This window comes from Pundamilia nyererei, unplaced genomic scaffold (genome assembly GCF_000239375.1).
Source record: "Pundamilia nyererei isolate P.nyererei 1_Seehausen unplaced genomic scaffold, PunNye1.0 scaffold00038, whole genome shotgun sequence".
NCBI lineage: Eukaryota > Metazoa > Chordata > Actinopteri > Cichliformes > Cichlidae > Pundamilia > Pundamilia nyererei.
Window position 1 is genome coordinate 3,400,846 of NW_005187439.1, and position 21,458 is coordinate 3,422,303.

At 39.7% G+C, this 21,458-nt stretch overlaps 2 protein-coding genes across 3 annotated transcripts in view; one reads left to right on the forward strand and one right to left on the reverse strand.

Moving 5' to 3' along the window:
* On the reverse strand, positions 1-12,233 carry gramd2b (GRAM domain containing 2B). Its single transcript, XM_005730605.1, has 14 exons — positions 12,100-12,233; positions 11,244-11,366; positions 9,519-9,606; positions 7,881-7,950; positions 7,505-7,608; positions 6,407-6,502; positions 6,219-6,290; positions 5,886-5,975; positions 4,346-4,448; positions 3,714-3,851; positions 2,207-2,282; positions 1,887-1,991; positions 1,415-1,499; positions 1-128 (listed from the first exon to the last, which is right to left on the reverse strand). Exons 1-14 carry the CDS (start codon positions 12,189-12,191, stop codon positions 87-89), a joined length of 1,284 nt encoding a protein of 427 aa, XP_005730662.1. The 5' UTR covers positions 12,192-12,233; the 3' UTR covers positions 1-86.
* Positions 12,234-19,029: 6,796 nt separating this feature from the next.
* The window catches only part of znf608 (zinc finger protein 608), a 66,057-nt gene continuing 63,628 nt past the window's right edge, over positions 19,030-21,458 (forward strand). For both annotated transcript variants that reach the window (XM_005730609.1, XM_005730610.1), the window contains exon 1: positions 19,030-20,333. In XM_005730609.1, the coding sequence (XP_005730666.1) occupies positions 19,413-20,333 (921 nt within the window). In that variant the 5' untranslated portion in view covers positions 19,030-19,412. The remainder of the gene's footprint in view (positions 20,334-21,458) is intronic.

The following is a 21,458-nucleotide window of genomic DNA, read 5'->3' on the forward strand; positions in this document are numbered from 1 at the left end:
TTTAATAACAAACATACATATTTACACTATATTTACAAAAATAATATATATGACTTTCACTGTGCTTATACTGGTTTTCTGTACTTTCAGGCAGCTTCCTCCAGCAGTCTTTGCAGGTTCTTCTGCACCTGAAAGAACAAAGTTTGCTTTTGCTTAACTGTAAACTGTATTGGCAGAAAACTCGACTGCAGATAAGTGCATCCGATGATATTGCTTTGCAATGTTTGTCTTGGTTAGTAAGTGTAGATTTCAAAATGAAGCCTGCTCCTGTTTATCTTGTTGTTAAGGTCATTTCCTTGTTCCTGTTGAAAGCTAGAGACTCAGACTTGAAGCAGTTGAAACAGCAGTTAGGGTCATGTCTTATCTGTTATAACACAGAAGATGTGGAGAACAGTACCAACATCATTGACACGTTTATTATTCTGAAGCTGGAATAATCTCTGTGCAGTCAGTCTGCAGAGAGATCAAGTAGACCACTGCAGACACATGGAAACCATAGACTGTATATAAAAGATGGAGGTATCCATCACGACAACATTCATGAGTTTTCACTAATTTTGACGACCACTTGATTTGAGTAAAAGATGAAGTTAAATAATGCTTATTTAACAAAGTAGTGCAATTAGCAGATTTCCATGAAGCCAATGGAAGTGCAGAAAACTGCAGTTCTTCCAAACATGAAGACTGATGTTTATTTCTAAAACATGTTTACAGGCCTAACTCTTTTTGGCAGCTGTGCATAGTTTCTCCCTTCCTAGCAATTTAAATTCAAATCATCTCTTTCAGTAGCGGGTTTAATGTGAAATAAATATTTCCAGTCAAGTTCCAGTTTTCATTTCACTCAGGATCAAGATGGACTCTACAGTCTGACACAGCTCTGAGACTTTACCACCTTTTTGCTGATGAAAATTTTCTTTATTTTCCGTCTAAAACACTGAGGCGGCTGTCAGCTGCTGCTTTTTGTTTGTAAGGAGACGAATGTCAGCCTGAAATATAAATGGAGTGTAGACTGATGGAGCTCTTCTTACAAATGATGCTCTAAACTGATCACTGACTATAAATGTTTGATCAATGGCAACAGGCATCCAGTTACACTTTGCTCTTTGGAAACTGCTGAAGCCTTCCTGCTGTGTGCTTTCAGAGGCTCATGAAAGAAACTCCTGACAACACATTCACGCAATTTTTAAAGGTGACCTGTTATGCTTTTCCTTAGTTTTTTTGAAGTGTATACACTTGTAGTCATGGCCCAAATGTCAAATAATGAGATCTGTGTAATCCCAAAGTGAGTAACTCAGGCTTCAGACCTCTAACTGCTCAGATTTGAACATTTTTTTAAATTATCAATGGGGATTATAGTATATCCGGAGGGCTGTATCTATCAACACTTGATCTGAAAAAACAAAGACAGACCAACCTTCTCCAGCTTCATCAGGTTGATGGTTAGCAGTTCAGATAAAAGATTTGTGCCTACGTCAGCGGACCCACTCAGAAAATTGTTTCTGGTAATAAAACACAAAAATAATCACCATGAAAATGATTTAAAATCTTCACAAGGGTCAGATGTATCTGCAAAAATCTAATATGAATAAATCAGAGAAAAGTAAATCTTGTAGATTATTGTACCATAGTCCTTGAGACGAAATAAGGAAACCATTTCATGTCTGTGAATCCACTGTTGCCTGTTTAGTTTGGATCATTAGCTTCATTATTTGGGCTATTTTTAAATTTGTTTTGTGAGGATGTGAATAAAATTCATCGTGATGCTTTTGCAGTTTTTGTTTCTCTTTCATCTGGTTATCATTTCCATGTCTAATTTCTCACTTTTTCAACCTTCTTATTTAAGTTTTCTAGAGCTTGTCAGAGTCTCAGACAGTTCGACGACTCACTCCGGGTGTGCGAACTCGGCCACAGCGCCGAGCGTTGTCAGTCTCTGCTCCAATGAGATGATCTTAAACGCCAGGTAACATGAAGACAAGACCAGGGTGCACACTCTGAGGAAAAACACATGTAAAAGAGAAGATGAGCAAAATGAGGCTAAAATGCGCTACAAATGAAAATGTAATGATAAACTGAAATTAATGTGCATCCAATGAATGGATGGAATAAATCCGCAGATCATATAAGTGATCAGCTTAATTTCCAATTAGGACGAGTGACAGAAAAATCCTTTACTGAAGACATGAATGAATCAAAGCAGCAAACTTACAGGAACATGTAGACCATCAGCAGAGTGTTGAGAGAAACTGGCTTCAGACACCTGCTGTCAATCACCACATCCGAGCCTGAAGAAAGATCAAACAAATATGTCTTTGTTTACGACAAAAAGACACAAAGTAAAATGCCCTACGCGTGTGAGAGCAGCGCTGCATTAAAAAGGCTGGAATAGACTGCTTCATCAACTCATAGAAATCAATATGAAAAGGAGTCATTATAAATCTAAGCAAGAAAAGAAGTGGAGCTAAAGAGTTATGGTTGGATAAGCAGATGGAAGAATGGATCATATGGGCGTATTTTTCATTAATATGGAAGAAGCAGCACGGTGACACGATGGTTAGCTGTGTTGCCGCACAGCAAGAAAGTCCTGAGTTCAATTCCACCATCAGGCCAGGATCTTTCTGTGTGGAGTTTGCATGTTCTCCCTGTGTTTGCATGGGCTCTCCCTGGGTCCTCCAGCTTCCTCCCACAGTCCAAAAACATGCCATTAGTGGGAAAGGTTTTTTGGAAACTCTAAATTGCCCATAGGTATGAATGTGAGTGCGAATGGTTGTCTCTATCTATGTGTTAGCCCTGCGACAGACTGGCGACCTGTCCAGGGTGTACCCTGCCTCTTGTCCCTACAGCTGGGATAAACTCCAGCGTTCCCCGTGACCCTGAAAAGGATAAGTTGAAGTGAATGGATGGATGGCAAATATGCAGGAAATTTGGGCAGCTGTGAGGGATTCTGGGTAGAAGATATCTAATGCATTTAGAAAAAATATTTATCCAGGTGACGTATTTCTTTATTTAGAAACTAATGTTTCGTGCAACCCATTTTGCCAAATCTCCTCTGCAAATGTGCAAAATTATGACCAATACAGACGCTGTTAATAACAAATAAAAAAATCAAGTTTACTGTTGGTACATGATAATATTATTATTTGACAGAAACAGAGAGTTTTTTTTTTCAGTGATAAATATAGATCATTCAGGACTACATTTATTTATATTTGACAAGTTTGTGTTCTGGGAAATCCCCGCAGGTCAGTTTGCATACACGACACATATGAGATCACAATCGGTGCTTCTTTGCACCTCAGCTCACCTCTCGTGGCTTTTAGAGTTAAATGTTGTTGAATTGTGGCGTTCTCAGACTGACTCCTTAATCCTGAGTACAGCTGAGGATATTTTCATTTTACCGCTTCTAAAAGCGATTTTTTATTTTACTGTTACAAAGTTAGCGGCAGTTTATATTTGGCTGTAAAAATAGAGGTGGGGAGAGCAGCAGTACAGGACAGTGCAGGCAGCAATGTCAACAGAAATAAGTCCAAACAGAAGGAGCTGAGTCAGCTAAACTTGAGCCAATGCTATGATGAGTTTGACCAAAAAGAGAAATAAAATGTAGGGACTAAAATAATAAAATTATAAATTCATAGTCCTATGAGAGGTTCAGTGCCAGTGGTTTAAATAAAAGTGATGTTTAAACTAACACGACCCTGATTAAAGACTCATCCTACCTCGGTGGTGCTTGGAGTGCTGCTTGTTGTCTGGACCCTGCTGGTTCAGATGTGGGTTCTTCACTTTGTGCTGGTGGTCTGGAGATGATGCACTGTCTGTGCGCTTCAGCATATCCAGGAATGGAGGAACGGTGAACTCTATAGAAGCAAAAAGGCAAGCAAAGCATTCAAAACTGGAAACCCAGGGCCTGTTATGACTTGGGGCAGGTTTGTAATCCCGATTAAGTCCTCTTGAGAAAGACACACTAAGTATGTTTGAATAAACCCTGCACTACAAGCTGCTCATTTTCAACTTCATCACAGCTGTGTGTGTGTGTGTGTGTGTGTGTGTGTGTGTGTGTGTGTGTGGGGGGGGGTGGGGGGGGGGGGGTTAAACGTCAACAAAAAATAAAGAGTAAAGAAGGAAAATTATAGCAGCACTAAGTAGCACAGGTCAGATTCTGCTACTGAAGTGCAAAAGTGGTTCAGGTTTTGTGAGTAAAACATTGACGGCCACAGACGATGCATGCGATGATGCATGCGACGATGCATGCGACGATGCATGCGACGATGCATGCGACGATGCATGCGACGATGCATGCGACGATGCATGCGACTGCTTCTAATTGGTCAGTTGGACAGCGATGCAGTACCTTCTGTCTTCTCATAGTCTGGAACCTGAGAGTCAGAGCTGCTGCTCTCCTCCATCTCCTGCCTCCTGTGTCTCATCGCTCCATCCAGGTCGCTGAATTCACTCTGCAGAAATTCACAGACACAGAGAGAGTATAACTAGCAGGCACTAGCAGCTGCTTCACCCCTTCATCCAAACATGAGCATATCTATCATATCGATCGTATCTGTACTGAAAAAAACTTCACATTTTCCTACAAATGATATTTTGATTGGAGCAAACAAAAACAAAAGTGAATAATAATAATAAACATTTAAAAAATGGTTGAACCCAAGATTCCAGGGTGGAAATAGGAAATGACAATTCACTTTAGTTACATGAGAACTTAATGCTTTTAGAAAGCTGCAATTTAATTCAACTGATTTCTGTTGTAGTTCTGCTTTTATGAAGGTTGTAAATTTTCATTATTTGTGCAAAAGACTTCTAAAAAACCCTCAAACTATCTGAAACAATATTTTATACGTTAAAAACTAAAATAAAATCTAACATCCAGTTGCTGATGTTCTTGTTGCAGATGTTGCTGCAGAAACTGGATGTCGGCTTCGCTGTGTCAGCTAATTTGATCTTTTATCTTAACTTCCAAAATGTATCCCTTGGCAAATATCCCATGTAATATAATATTTAAAAAGTCTAAATCCAACAGCTAAACTAATATAAACTAAACTGTAATTCAAGACGTTCAAACAATAATAAGTAAAATGAAAGGAGCCAACACACATGGGAAATTAACTGAAAATAAACTGAACTTGAAGCAAAAACACAAAACATATCAATCAAAAGTAATTAAAATGATAAAACTACAATAACTCACCTACAACCTCAACATTAAAAGTAAATGATTATTTGAAACACATTTGCTTTGTGGAGTTTATGCAGTTGTATTAAATTGCACAGGCACTCTAAAAGCATCACTTTTAGAGATAAAGACTTTTGGGGTCAGAGAAAACACAAAATGAATTAAAATGGGAAAAGTAACATTTCAAAGATCCTGTTTGGGGATAAAGTGGCCAAAAATAAATAAATACATAAAGCTTTAGCCACAAGGACCTGGGGCGATTGATACTGACATCAGGAAGTGTCTCACAGGACAGCCTTCTCTCTTGGACACAGCTTTGTTGAATGCATAAACACAACATGCAACAAATATCCAGTTGGAACATATGCAAAATGTTACTAAACGATTTGCCAGCTGGCTCCGGCTCTCATGCAGGGAGTCTTTTTTTCTGAACAGCTTCTGTCCCCATAGGTCGAAATGCTTAGTTGCCACGTTACAGCTCCAGCTCTCGAGGATATTGGTTTTATTTCACCTCAAGTTTGATGTGTTAAAATATCTTTCTGTCAGAAAAGAGACCAGAGAGACAAGTGCGAGGATGGACCCAAAAGCATGATGCTTTCTTATTCTTATATCTTTTATCATATGTAGGCAGGATGAAAACAGTATCCGTTGTATCAGGAAACTTTATGGCATTCGGCTGTTTGTGTTTTTGCTGTGTTTGACCCACCAGAGGAAAGCGAGGCGATAGCGGTGACCTCCGACTTCTAAAGCTGTTTTCAGCTGAGGAGGGAATGGGGCTGCTGCATGGACTCTTCCCCTATTTATATTCATGTAATACATAACCAAACATCATGTGTTTAAATGATTCAAACTTATTTAAAATGAATAACATAAGAAAGCGCAAGAGTAAAAAAGAAAATTATCTGAAACTGAGTGTTTAGTTTAAAGCCAGAGTTTTCGGCTCACAATGTCTACCTGTTGATCACGAGCAGTACATACATGACAGAAAACAAGGAAGCATAACACATCTGTATGGATCTAAATAAAAAGCCTTTCCTACCTCCAGATGAGGACAGATCGACATCAAAAACTTGTAGGTGTTGTCTCTGGACAAGAAGGACACAAAGACGTACTGCAACACCAGAAATAGAAAAAATGTCTTTTGGATACTTTTCCACATGTGCAAAAATACTGTGTTTTTTTCTTAATTCATCAAATCGTGGTGAGAAGCAGCGAGATTTCTCTCACCCTGTCATTTGTGGTGGCGATCACCAGAGCGTTTGGCAACAGGATGGCAGTTTTGGTCTTCTTGATGTTTTTGATGGACACCACTGGGATGGCGACCTGGGACACAGAGCAGTTCGATCCTTCATACCAGCTTTGAAACCAGAGAAAAAGATTCACGCACCTGTAGGCCGGCTTCACTGTGACAGAGCTGTTCACTGACCTCCGTCAGCTTTAATCATCACCATCTATACACATTAACTGCAATTACATTCTCAGCCTAGATTGATAGTTCCAGATGTTTCCCATACAGTAACAGATGTAAAACAATCCAGTCGTGACCACACAGCAGCAAGGTGTCATCTGCATGTGTTCATGCATGCAGCAAAATATTAGTCCCTCTGCAGACTGTACCTGCAGGCTGCGTGTGTGTAAACACAGCTGGCTTACAAAATAAAGAATAATGCGCTACAGTACCCGCACAATATCAATATCCACTTAGCATGTCCCTTCATGGAGGAAAAAGTCTTTTTTTATTGCAGAAGCACTGCTTGGATCAAAATGTGGCAAAAGTATAGACATTATTTACTTAAGTGGAAGTCCAGATATTTAAAAAAAATACTCCTGCAAAACTGAAGTAAAAGTGAAAAAGCAAAGGCTCTCAAAAGTGCTCAAACGTCCTCTATTCATAAAGCAAAGCTCCATGATTGTACTGCCAAAACAACGACACACTTATTATTCAATTAAATTGTGTTGATAAAAATCAAATTGAGGTTAAAAATCTTATTTTACATCACTGAGTTCTTCTTGGTCTCAAGTGTTGTGTAACGGATAAAACTGACTGTTTGCTGCTTTCTGAACGACAGCAAATTGTTCTGCTTTCTGTGAAACTTCTCCAGGTAACTGTTAAATAATTTAAACCGACATATCTCATCAAATCAAACGGCTGCTGCTGGCACCTCACTGTGTTCGCCACTTTAAACAGCATCAACACAACAAAGACTCTGACACCCGCGTGGAACCGAGAAACACCACTGAAAACATCTGTGGATTCTCCTGAAATCTCTTTCAGATTCTCAGCCTTTTCCTGTGAGCTGATACAAAACAGACATCAATGCATACCTTGGTATCTTTTCCAAACACCTTGGAGTGGAAGCAGATCCAGTGGTCGGAGACAAACATGCGTCCTTGGTAGAGGATGTCTTTCTGAAGAGCACAGGTGTAACCTAGCAAACAAGTAAAGCACATTAAAAAAACACATTATTTTTAGATGTTTGTGAGGAAAAAAACAAGAAAAGACCAGTTCAGTGTTTGTATTGAACAAAAGAGTTTGATAAAGTTATTATTGGACTTTGAATTTACACTGTAGTCCTATCATAGGGATTCTATTATTATCAGGTGGTTAACAAGAGGCTCTGGTATCAAATGTTCAACTATGACCTAATCCTTCATTCAGTATTTAAGGTGGAGTGGATAGCTGTGATCATTAAAGACTTACTCTGTCTGAGCTGTTCTTCTTTGCTGATCTCCTTAAATATTTTATGGTACTGGCAGTTGGTCTTCGAAAGCTGAAATACAACACACACACACACACACGCACGCACGCACACACGCATGCGTGCACACACACACACATATATCAGTTAAAGCTAAGGCTGACATTTGGATGAATTCTTATCGGAGAAAAGTAATAAATAAATGTGGCTTTTAAAACTTACGGTACTCTCAGGAGAACTACAGAGCATTTATTTATGGGATTGTTGTTTTGCAGCAGTGTATATCTATATGTTGTTAGACAGAGAAAAAGCTCTAGTTCCACTCCATCATAGAAACATCACCCATACACCAAAATAAGCTTGTGCGTGCGCTGGCAATCATGGTGTTTAAATCATGTGGTGGATACCAGTTACAGTTTAGAATTTATAAGACATTTTTGCAAGAGAATTGCAAAGGACATTTTAGAGAAATGCATTTTTAGACCAAATCAGGAAAACTTAACCAAATAACTGTGGTATTAAGTTAAACCAAACCGACTGGCTTAGGCATTTTCAACCATTTACAAAGTATAAAGATATTTTTTGTAATTAATCTCGAGCTAAAACGTTCACCTCTAGGGAGCAATATTTTACCCCTGGACATGTGACGCTGTTGTTTTAACACTCGTGTCCTTAAGACGTTTTGCCTTTTGCGCTGTGAAAAACAATGTGCTTTTAATGTTTTGCATGGTTAAATAAAGACCACATTGACTCACTGCACCATCATGTAGCATTACACGAATGTTTATTCGTGTTCTAGCTCTTCAATGCAATATGCAGATATTTTGGACATGAAAGCATAGCTTAAAATATAAAATCATTTTTAAATATACAAATTTAGACTAAGTATCTTTAATACTGGTGGAATCATTAACCACTTTATAAACACTATAAAGCTTTTCTTTTCTTTTCTTTTCCTTTGGACAAACACTGATGTATCGTAATCCTTGTGGTGTGTTAACTTTGTGTGTTACAATCCAGCTGATCAAGAAAATAGCTTTGAATAAGCTATAGCTAACAAGTCATTAGCCAATTAATCTATTTACTAACAAGTTATTAGAAAAAGTTATTTTAAAGTTTTAAATTCTTTCATTTGAAAGTGTACAAAAACCTCTTTGTGAAAACTGATTAGAAAAATAATTTTTGAATTCTTAATTGACTTTCAAATGCCTAAAAAGTACCAGATATTATTATTATTATTATTATTATTATTATTATTATTATTATTATTATTATTATTATTATTATTATTATTATTATTATTACCCATTGTCTTTGTGAACAAAATTTAAAGCAGCAATTTAGTGATGTTATTTAAACTTTCGTTCCTCACATTGGTTTGTGGTGCCATGTCAGAACACTGGATGTGTTAATGTTGGCGTCATGAAGTAAAGGAAGGACCAACCAGAAGGAGGCCTGACCCACAAACTGTTTATAACCTGATACATTTCTAAGATAATAAGGTTGCTTGGAAAAAAGCGAGTCAGCAGAAATTTTATCTGATATTACTCATTTGGAAACCAAGTGACCGAGAATGGCCTACATGTAACATTTATAGGTGTAATAAAATATGTATCAGAGTTTACTTAATGACCTCTCACCTGGCTGTAGTGAGACTTCTTCCTCTCGATCTTGGAGTCTGGGTCTGTCTGCACCTGAGTCAGGAGAGAATGGTCGAAGGTCTTTGACCTGAGGACAGAGAGAAATTTCAGAGAGAGGATTTAACATATTACATAGCCAATAAGACAGAAGATAAACAGAAGTCAGCAACCTTTGGTAAACTAATTTTAGTGTATTTAAGAACAATAGCAGCCTGCTGTCGATTCCTGACATCATACTTTTATGAAAACCAGGAAATATTCAAATAATTCGAGGCTGGAGAAAAAAATGTTCTAATCAAAATATGAAGTTGAAATGATTAAGATTATGCTCTTTTTTAGGACAGCATTATAATTAAAGCTGAAGCAGATTAGCACCATCATATGACTCCTTCGTTCAAAAAATTGGATTTTCTTTGAATTTATGCTTGAAAAAAACCACAATTCAGAAGTCAATTTGTTCAAATGGTTCAAAACAACCTGCAGTCATTGTTCCACTGTTACACATTTTGAGGTTAGGGAAGATTGCTGCCTAAGATAGTGGGAAAGAGTCAAAGGTCAGATTATTATTCTGAACAATGAGGAACCTTCTGAGAGTCAGATCATGGTGAGATTAAAGGTTTCTGTGGGTGCTGAGCATGAAGTCAAACAACACTTTGTGGAAAACTGATCATTCATCAATCCATCAGTGCATTTTCTTGTTGTGGTTGCAGCAGGTTTAACAGGATATTCCAAATGGTCTCGTCTCCAGCAACATTTTCCACTTCCTCCTGTGGGATCCCGAGAAGCTCTCAGGACAGATTAGATTATCGTTCTGGGTCCACCGCCACACCAACTTATTTCAGTCATATCATTTATTCAGTCATTACCCAGAAGTCATGATCATACGTGAAAGTTGTAACATGAAATGATTGGTAAGGCAAAACCTTAATTTTCACATTTAACTGACTCATCACCACAATGATCTGGTACAACGCCTGCATTGCTGTATATGCAGCAACATTCAGCATCTGACGCTCTGCTGTCCCATCACTCTTGTATAAGAGCCAGAATAATTAAACTCCCCGAATGGGGCAGCAAGTTCCTCCCAATCCAGAGTGAGAAATCTACTATTTACTTGATCAGCTGGATTGTAACACACAAAGTTAACACACCACAAGGATTACGATACATCAGTGTTTGTCCAAAGGAAAGGAAAAGAAACGAAAAGAAAAGAAAAGAAAAGAAAAGAAAAGAAAAGAAAAGAAAAGAAAAGAAAAGAAAAGAAAAGCTTTATAGAAAACATCACACAAGATATAGAATTTACTCTAATCAGCAAAAGTCCCGTTTACATTCAGAGGATAGAAAGTGTCTTGGAATGGACTGAGATATAACAGCATTGCAGAGGTCAAGAATGGAAAATGTGTTGTTTTCTGGTGAATCCCAGTTAACGAATAAGACCAAAAGGAGCAAATATTATACCATAATGTACCTTTAGTCGTATTATGGCTTGTCACAAGGTTATTTAACTCAACCTTGGAAGTGGGTAACTATTTGTACTGTGGTTGTTTGAACCTTACAGACTTTGAACGTCTGGTGACCAAAGGGCAAGCTAAAATTTCAAGGTAAACCTATATTCATAACTGGGCATATTTGGACCTAGCATGACGTCTGAATTTCATATGCAACAATCTAAACAATACAAAGATATTTATGGATAAAAACCAGAGAAAAACGTTTGTAACTTACCTGACTAACACTGGCTTTCTCCTCCCTGTTAGCTCCTGCTGCTCCTGATCAGCAGCCTGCAGTGGTTCACTGCACATCCTGCTCAATCTTTGCTGCTCCTCTGCCACAGCTTCTGTATCTGAACTACACACGAAAGGGAAAAGTGAAATGAAACCCAAAATCATACTGTCCAAGAAAAGTGGGAATCAACACAACATGCAAAGATTTTTTTTCTTTGGTATTTTGTTTTGTTTTGTAACTCTCTGGAGTTTTACGTAAGGAAAAACCTGCAATAGCACATCTTGCTTTCTTGTCCAGCTGCAATACAAAAGCCAAGTTTCCCAACTTTCTGTTGTGACATTGCAAAACAATAGATAACACCTTAGATATCGCTCAAGGTGAAAATTTCCAAGCGATTAATAGATAAAGCAGAATTTTTACAAGTCAAGAAACCCACCATGGTGCCAGTCAATCACGAATCCAACAGTTTGGTAAGTAAACATAAAGAATCCAGACAGCTAATTATGAATAAAAGTCAACCTTCATAAAATGTGCATCCCTCATTATGCATTTTCTTTCTTTGCAGTGAAGGTTGTGTGATGAATATCTAAGTCTCCTGGGGACCTAAAGACTCCATATTCACCATGTGGTAAATTCACGACTGAATCATTTTAATTCATGCAATTCCAAAAGCTGACAAGCCAAGAAGATCTGTCAGTTAATCAGTCAATAATCTGAGTGATTGTTCTGCTATTCAAAAACACATGAGTACTGCTATAACTTTAACTAATGCAACCAAAACAGCTAACACAAATATCTGTGTGACGCTGCCTTTTGTACTCTAGAGATGTTTTTGTTTTTACAGCCACAGACTCACTGAGAATCCCTTTCTTCATGCTTTGCAGCTCCTCTGCTACATTTCCTGGCATCCTCCTGCGACGTCTGCTGGTTCCCACACTGTTCTGTCATTATGCTCAGCAGATACTTTCCAAGCAAACGCTCAGCTAGACGTCCTGACTGCTGCCGTGAGAACTGCAGCCTGATCCGCTGCTCCCTACGCCTACCTGCTAGCCTGTCTGTGGGAGTGTCCTTTGGGCCCCTCGGTTTCACATGTCACAGCCAACCAGATCACAAAAGGGTGAAGTGTGTGTTTGTGTGTGTTCGAGATGTGCGCATTTGAACCTTTGATCAGTGACATTTTACTCGGCTTTGTTTGTGTTCCTAAACTTAAAATGGTCTCATAATCAATCTAGTTTTATTTGCACAGGAACAATACTTCTACCTTCCACTTCTGTCTAAACAGGGTGAAATCGGATCTGGTTCCCTTTGCTGAGGAGAAATGATTTCACGTGTTCAGCCCGTTGTATCCCCGTATCCCTGCCGACTTTCTTCATGTTGAAATGTGTATGTTTGTTTTCCAGTGGGGAATTAGAACGCTGCACGGAGAAGCCCCTTAAAGATTTAAGAAAAAGCTGGATTGGATTGGAAATAGACCCACATCTTAATTTCTATAATTTATAATCCCATTTTTATCTCAGAAAATGTCCCTCCTGTTGGCATGATTTACAGCATTCAATCTTTAAAACATCTGTAGTTGCACGACGAAAAATTTATATAAGTAGTATTTACACGGGCTGCATGCAGCCTGCACTCAAAACTACATGTTGTTGCACAAAACTGTAACTCATTACATTACAGTTAATCTGATTAAAGTGCTGGTAAGAAACGAGGACCCAACAGTTCAGGTTCAGATGTTTTTTTTAACATGTTGATCTCCTCACTCAGCCGGAGTGAGGATACACGATCCAGCTGTTGTTCTGGCCGTGTGTGTGTGTGTGTGTGTGTGTGTGCGCGCACACTGCAGTGTACGTGTGTAATGAGAGCTCTCAGCTAAGGATTGGTTGGTCATGAAAACAGTCTGTCTAAACACGTTTTATCAATACTTGTTTGGATTTAAAGTGTTTAGCTTATATATCCTTAATAAATTCCTGATTGGTGCACGATTCCTGTGCACCAATGACACCATTTTAATTATGGCAGAAAATACTTCCTGTATGAAGCTAAAAGTGCAAATAGCTTGGAGAAAGGACCAAAGTGGCTTCGGTCTTTAACATTTAATGTTTAAAAACACACGCACAAAAACTAGACAATTCATAGTCAAAAAAGCTTCAAGATGGTGTATAAAAATGTATGTTGAATAAATAAAGATGACTGGCTCTGGGGTGTCATACTCATCTCAAGTGGGCCAGACCATTAAACTGATGGTAAAATGACCTTTTTTGCGTAAAGAAGTAAAAGTAACCATGCAGTTACAAAATGATGAACAGCCCTTAAAAAACAGTACGTCTCATTTCATGTACATTACTAAATAATTATTACATTTTGCTTTTGCTGATCCAAAGAATTTGTCAAGATCTAGAAAAATGTGAACTTGTGAAAATGTGAAGTTGCAAGTATTCTTAAATAGATCATTTGGAAGGCCAGCTGTGGCCCCTGGGCCATATTTTTGACACAGATAGACTGATCACAGTAGAGGCTGTACCGGTCCGTCATGGTGAACAGGTGAGCAAGAGAGCTGAGTGTAAAAGCGAAGCTCTCGATTTACCAGTTGATCTGACAAGGATGCCTCCTAGATGCCTCCTGGGTGAGGTGTTCCAGGCATGTCCCACTGGGAGGAGGTCCCGGGGCAGATTCAGGACACGCTGGAGATATTGTATCACTCGGCTGGCCTGGGAAAACCTTGGTGTTCCCCCGGACAAGCTGGAGAAGGTGGCCGGGAAGAGGGAGGTCTGGGCTTCTCTGCTTGGGCTGCTGCCCCTGCAACCCGCCCCCGGATAAAGTGAAGAAGATGGATGGATGGATGGATGGATGGATCAGTCTATCATTTGTGGGTTTTGATAATGTCTTGTTCCCCTGCATAACAAGGCGTTCTTACTTATTCTACAAGGATTTTTTTTTGTAATAAGACTGTCAGGAACATTTTCTCCATACTTAGGAATGCTCTGATTCTGAATTTAGATCAGATATGGGTCCAAAAGTGAATCAAAGACACATGGATCTAAGGGGCCAGTCTATTGTTTATATCAGGATGCATCCGTGCACTGGATGCTAACTGGAGAGCTATCATGGGTAACAGCAAAGTGTTACCATTTTATAAACAATGTTTTCTCTGTTTGTGCCACAAAATAATTTGAATTGAGTTGACAAGACTCCCCAGCTCAGATGAAAATATTTTCTTTGGTGGTCATCACTGCTTTACCTGCGTCTCCTCAGCTCCTTTTCTAACCAGTAAAGACTCTCACACTGAGCTGAAATGAAATGACAGCAAATAAAAGAGGCGAATGACAACAGCAAAAATCATTTAACTTGGTTCTATTTACAATTATTATTTCACTGATAAATACCATTTTAGTACTTTACTTTTTGGATGTATTTATTTGTGAAACTTTATTAAAGCCATGTTTAAGTCAGGTCTTACAGAGAAAAGTCAGAGTGAGCAATACAGTCTTATTAGTTTAACACTGATAGTCTGAAGTAAAAAAAACAACAACAACAACAACTCTGGAATCTCCAACAGTCCTATGAAGAACTGTTCATCAGTCTGTTAGCAACTACCAGATTTCTCCAACATTTGTTGTTGTGTCTTTCTATTTGTTGGCTTACAACTGACTTTAGCCCTCTTTAGGGAACGTACACACAGAAACAACGTGGTGCACTTTGAAATACAAACAGAGCTGAACTGTTTGCCAAGTGGGTTTTTTCCCCCCTGGGGTCTTTTAATAGCTGATTCAGCTTTTTCTTTTTAAAAGAACTGATTATAAAGATAAGGTGAAGACAGTCTGTGATCCAAATGCTGACTTTCTCGCGAAACTCTCATGTGGCCCATGTCGTAGTATGAAATAACCAAAATTACTCTGTTTTTGGTTTTTAGTACTTTTATGGCCAGTTCTGTGCAGTTTGCTTCACGTGAGCTGAGAAAATAATCTGCATACTGAGAGCACTGGATCAAAGGTGTGTAAACAGACAAGATGTCCTTTGAAATGCAAACATAAACCAAAAGAACTGCAGGTTTAAAATGCTTATGCCTAATATTCCATATGAATTTTGACATAAAGTAACAAACTGAGTGTACCAAATACTGTATGTGTCAGTCAAATAATAATATTTAAAATGTTTTAAATCGTTTTGTATTCAACATGAAGTGTTTCAACTGCATTTATTCTCATTATGAAAAGTTAAACAGGCTCAATTAGTTGTTGCTAGTTTCTCTATTCTAAACTGTGATAATGTAACACTAAATAAAAAAGTGCCACTTTTTGGCTTACTGATGCATTAGACACAATTATGAGATCTTTTTATTACATATCAGACTAAGTTATTAGGCCTGCTGTTTACATTAGTGACTACTACTGGCATGACACACAGTTTGCCATCACTCAAGCTGTGGGCATAGACTGTAAATAAACAACAGCTTTAAGTGAGACTGGTTAGCGAGGTGTCGTCTTGAAGCTGTGAGCTGAACAGTTTTTTTTGCCATCACAGCCAAACTTTGCTTCCTGTTTAATATAACATTCAATTGTGAATTCCAAGCTAGAAAACTTGCACTTAGCTGATAACCCCTGGTACATATATGGCCACATCCAGTCAAAAGAATAATAATTTTTATAATAAGTTCAAGGCTTTAATATGCAGGTGGATGACATGCATGCATCTGTTTATGTGATGCTTTATTTATACATGTTTAGCCTGACCCCACAGTTTTGCAGCTGTCGCTGATAGAATCACCGATGCTTTTTAAAAGATGGAAATTTAAAACAAAACAGCGTAGCCCTTAATGGGCTAAGATTACGAGCATAGATATAGAGGCATGACACCAATTTACATATCTGAGCAAATGTGGCTTGTTTTAAGTAAACAAGAGTAGTAGTGAGTACTCCCAGCTGGATGTAGTGCAAACATCTGGGATGTTTTTGTTGCTGTTGTTGCTTCAAAATTTTACACTCCATAAAGAACTTTTTTTTTCTCATGACACCCAGTTTCCTCTGCACCAAAGACAGGTGTGGACATCACACCTCTTCCTTTAATAGTGAGTAGTCTGTACTGAAGCTCTCAGGATCACCAAGTGACACTTGACAGGAGGCACAGCTGACTCTCGTCTCTGCATCATAAACTATTTATCACTGCTGTCTTCTAGTTCATGTTGTGTTGGATTCGATGGAGTGTACTCCATTCTTCCTCGGGTATACTGCAGGGCACAATGAGGTCAGATATGGCATACCTGCTGGATCCCGGCAGGGATTTTATCTGCTGTCGGTCTATGCTTTGACACTGTTTGATTGATAGGCTTCCTTCTCCTGCAATCCTAAACCTTTTATCTCTGGTTACTGATTGACACACTCATAAATGTGTTTTGTACAAAATTAGACATTTCACGGGAGCACTCCAGCATTTTGCCGAATATATTTGTTTGCGCTCCCTCTCAGTCAGATTGCTTCATTTCTGTGACTGGAAGCAGGTGCACACTGCAAATAAAGGAAGCCCAGTCTCATTTGCATGTTGTGTTATGCTTATTTAACGCATGTAGGAACAGAGCAGTGTTTGTGCAAATATGGGGAAAAAACTTCAGGAATTTACATAAAGGAGTTTCTGCAAGAAAACCAAATTTGTCTTCGCCATAAACTGTAAAGGAAAGTTGAAATACACCTAAGTATTCACCAGCTTTTGTCTTTTAAGTTCTCCGTTTTGAATTTGTGTTTCCCTTAATTTACATTTTGTCTTTACACACTTAATGTGTAAAGATTGTGTTACTCAAAACTGCTATTCCACTCTCATTAACAGACACTGACTATGATTTTAGTTTGTTTGATTGTTCAGATTTGCAGAGTATTATTTCTTAATCACAACCAATAGAAACATTAAAAAATATCTTCACACTAGAAGCACTGAGCAGAGTGACAATATTATTTGGATATACACACTTGTCATTCATGCCATTTCATTCCTCCTCGGCCTCTTGATTCGTTCATTTATCTGTCAGTGAAGATGGTTTCACTTCCACACTGTGAAGGAAACACAGATGATGCTCATACATCATTCTTACGTCTCTAACATGTTGGGATGATGGAGGTTTTTATATAGTGCTAACTGCATGAAGTTATGATTGCTTTGGGTCTTTAAACCCTGTGAGTGTATTTGTGGGGTTTTTGTAACTAGTTTTGTTCATTTGGGTCTAAATGTGGCTATCCATCATTATATGATCGTTTTGAGTCTCTTTAATGTTATTTTGTTGTGTGTTTTTTTTGGTTCAATGTCATATTTTTTTTTAGAATATTTAAGGGCATTTTAAGCCTTCCCTTCAGAGTTTCACATTTCTTTGTGGTAATCTTAAACTATCTGATTAAGGTACCCAATAGAGTCTCTTGGTGGTGTGAAGGGTCTTCTGCCCTGGCCAGGTCTGCTGTGTGTTTCCGCCTGTTCCGCCTGTTTGTCCCTCTGTGCTGCCTTGCAGGTAGAAGCATAGTTAATCATAGCAATTGGAAACACCTGGACAGTCTCCCGGGAGCGTGTATGCTCTCTCTCCATTCACCCAGCGTTGTGCTATTTGTTTAGTTGGCTGTGGCTTGGTTATTTTAGTTTTTGCACCACACAACACCGCACACCTAACATACAAATACTCATGTAGCTCCTGACATGCTGATAACACAGCTTCACACATCCCATAAAGATTATCGCAGTTTCTGCTTCTTTTATTTAATAAATTAGAAAGTTCTAGTTAATTATGTGTCTCTTCCACCATTTTCCATGATTACAAAGGCTTTTTCTGTGCTTACCGTGAGTCTATTTGTGCTTAGTGTGCATGTGATTAGATCACTCTGCTCACTGCATAGCTCTTATCTTTGCAAGTTTTCATTGTGCTCTTGCAACGTGGCCTGTAATCATACAACCTTAACTGAAGGTTATCTGGTGCACTGTAACAGATTTACTGTTAAATTCAGGTACATATGTTTTCAACTCTGGTGACAGTAAACAGCATTTGGGCAGAAGTTTCAAATAGCAAGGTATGTTTATGCAAAAGAAAGTCAAAGGCTTAGGCTTCACTGCTCTAAACACTCAATTTCAGTAATTTTTTTCTAATCGTAGATCTGTGTGATGTCAAGCAGAGAGGGTTTTCTTTAACATGGTCATTGTTAAAGATCATTGTTTGGGCCTGTTTGTGAAGGGCAGCCAATCAGGGGAACGTTACCTTAAAGAGAGAGTGGCTGTAAAGAGGCAGAAGCTGAAAAAAAGGGGGGTTATTTCAGAAAGAGAATGGAGATAAAAAGTGTAATTTTAAAAAGTTAACAAGAATATCTTAGCAACAGTCTCAAAATGCAACCAAGCAATCTTTTGGGCAGCTCTGCTAAACCAATCTCTAATAATAAACTTTAATTTCGTACATGAAAGCTGAACATACAGAAACACTGGCCAGTTTTGATAAAAATAGCTTAAAAAATACTGATATTTGCCTTAAAAGGTGTTTTCTTTTTTAAACTGTCATAACCCCACTAAGTTATACTCTGTCATCATCTTTGTAGTCACTGAATTCAATAGCAATTCAAATTTTCTTTGAAGTTTAAATATCAAAGCAGCGATAGCAGTCCAAGAACAAAGACATCGAGCTGGAATTTAGTGGGCATCCAATCACTGACACTTGAGCTGATGCATAAACTATAAAACAAACACAGCAGCGCCCTCCTGCGGCCAACTAATTGCATTTTCTGACAGTAATTAAGTGGCATCTGAGACATTGGGAAGATGCATTCACAGTCGAAGGAAAACAAAACCATCTATTCTCTCTTTGAAAATAAACAGTAATGTGCTACATATCCATATATTACTGGGGCATTTTATTGTTGGGATTGAAATAAACCTTCCAAATGTGACTTTATGAACTTTATTCGTATTGTTTTTATTATTTTATGAAAACACAAGTGTAGATTTGTGATTATCGTGTTTTACTGTGCTGCGGGTGATAACAGCGAGCAGCCCTGTCAGATACTGCGAGCTGTCATTCAGTCTGTGTGGTAGTTTGTGAAGGAGCGGGCCTGATGCTCCGGTGCTCTCCGCCACACTGCGGCTGGCTGGCGCTCTGACAATGACTTGCATGCTGATTATTGTGGAGATCGACAAAGGAGACAAGGAAACGAGGAGATGAACCGTTTCCTGAGAGCTGGGGAGAATGGAGGGCTGCTGACAGACTGCAAGGAGCTGTCACCCAACCACACCGCCGCCTTCTCCTCCTCTTCCTCCTCCTCTGTCTCCATCACCTCCTCCTCCTCCTCCTCTTCCTTCAGTGCCGCTGGCTCAGCCGACAGACACGCGGCCCTGCCCTCGCTCCAGACCCGGACACCTGGCGGCGGCGGGTCGGAGCCGAGGAGATCCGCGCTTAAGCGTAAAGGAGTCGGCCGGGAGGGACGGGAGGAACCGGAGGCGGCTTCGGCGGATCACTCATCAGCGGCTGCTGTCGTGGTGCGAGGCGGCGGAGAAGCGTGCTTCGGGATCGGCAAGCAGCAACAGCAGCAACAGCGTCGGGAGGCTCAAGGACGCAGCGTCGCTGGAGAAGGTCTGGAGATGATTTCAGCGGTCAGCAGAGAGGCGGACGGTGGCGGCGGGAACGGAGTCTCCGAAGTGACCGCTCCTTCTGCGTCATGCGCCAAAGGCAAGGAGGAGAGGAAGGGGAAGAACATGATCCGGGGCTGGAAGAGGGAGCGAGACAGGGAAAGGGACGCCGCTGCTCCTCCTGCCCGAACGAGGAAGGAGAAGCCCGGTGGTGATGGCTCGTCTCCTCCTCCTCCTCCTCCTCCTCCCTCCGTCTTCCTCCCGTCGTCCGCCCTGCCCGCTCCCGAGCATCATCTGTGCCGCGACGGCTCCGGACACTGCCTGTGCGCCGCTCCGGACTCCAGGCTCCCGGGAGATATCAGCAACGTAAACAATAACAACAATAGTAACGGTGCCGCCGCCGTCAGCACCGGGAAAACCGCGCTGGAGTGTGGAGTTAAAACCGGCGCTATTGTTGTGAGACGGCAGCAGGACGACACGCCGGCCGCCAAGAAGCACAGAGGAGCCGAGAAGGTGAGCCTGCTTTTATTGTCTGGGGGGGAAACAACAATGCAACACGGCAACAAAAGAAGCACACCTGCAGGAAGCTGCCTTTAATTTAGCCTAACGCGGAAATAAAAGGAGGGAGGCGGTCAGTCAGATGCAGGTGTAGAGGCCACAAAGGAGCAGCAGACACTCAGAATGGTTAAATGCTGCCACATGATATTTATTTGCCATTGTTGTTGCCCAGCTGGTGTCATTGTTCCCGCTCTCTGTGTCTGTGTTGATGTTTACCAGGCTGAGATTTCCTTTTTCTTTTTGGAGGGAAGATGAAGAAAAAAGGAGGAGGAGGAGGGAGGAAGCAGCAGCAGCAGCAGCAGCAGTGTGTCCTCCATCTCCATCCTCCTCCTCCTCCTCCTCCTCTTTCTAGAGCCATTTAATTCAGTGCTCCTTGTTTTTCCTGGAGATTAGAGGAGAAGGCATGTGCATCAAGAACTCAGCAGTAAAGGGAATTAAAATGTGATGCTGTAATATAACAAAATGGCAAATGTCATTGTCCATCATGGTGAGAGCAACAACAAAGTCACATTATTTTATTCAAGCAGACTTATTATGCTTTTCATTATATTTGTCAGGTGTTGACTGCTTATATGCAAAAGTTTCAGATAATGACATCAGTGTGTTTACAAGTAGCTCCTGTGAGCCAAGAGCTATAAATGCTGCATTTAAGATACTTTGTTTTACTGTTTCTGCATGATGTCATAAAGAAGGGTCATTATTCCTACTAATTTAGGCACACAAGCACAACTCACCTTCTGTTTCTGAAATGCAGCCAATCAGTTGAAAGTTGGCTTAAAGGGGGAGGGGCTAAAACAACTGGTTAAAGAAAAGGCATAGTATAAGATAAAGAAGGCTTAATTTAACCTTCCAGAAGCATGTCTTTAAGTCTGGCAGCTTCTAGGCAGTTATTGTAAAGCTTTATCTAAATCAACTTGAATTTCAGTGGTCACCTCAAGATAAAGCCTGCATGTCGCACCAGCTGTCAAATGTGATGGATAGAGCTTGAAGAAGTTCATTCATTTTACCTGAAAGTACTGGTTTTAAATAATCCTTCCCAGGTGCACCACCAACTTAGGAAAACAGAGAATAAAAATTAGC

Excerpts from the sequence above, each read along its gene's own strand:
- gramd2b (XM_005730605.1), bottom strand. The coding sequence starts at position 12,191 with ATGACAGAACAGTGTGGGAACCAGCAGACGTCGCAGGAGGATGCCAGG. Across the intron at positions 9,607-11,243 it reads AGAAAGCCAGTGTTAGTCAG|GTCAAAGACCTTCGACCATT; the intron begins GTAAGTTACAAA and ends CTCTGTCCTCAG. Across the intron at positions 2,283-3,713 it reads GCACTCCAAGCACCACCGAG|GCTCGGATGTGGTGATTGAC; the intron begins GTAGGATGAGTC and ends ATCTTTCTTCAG.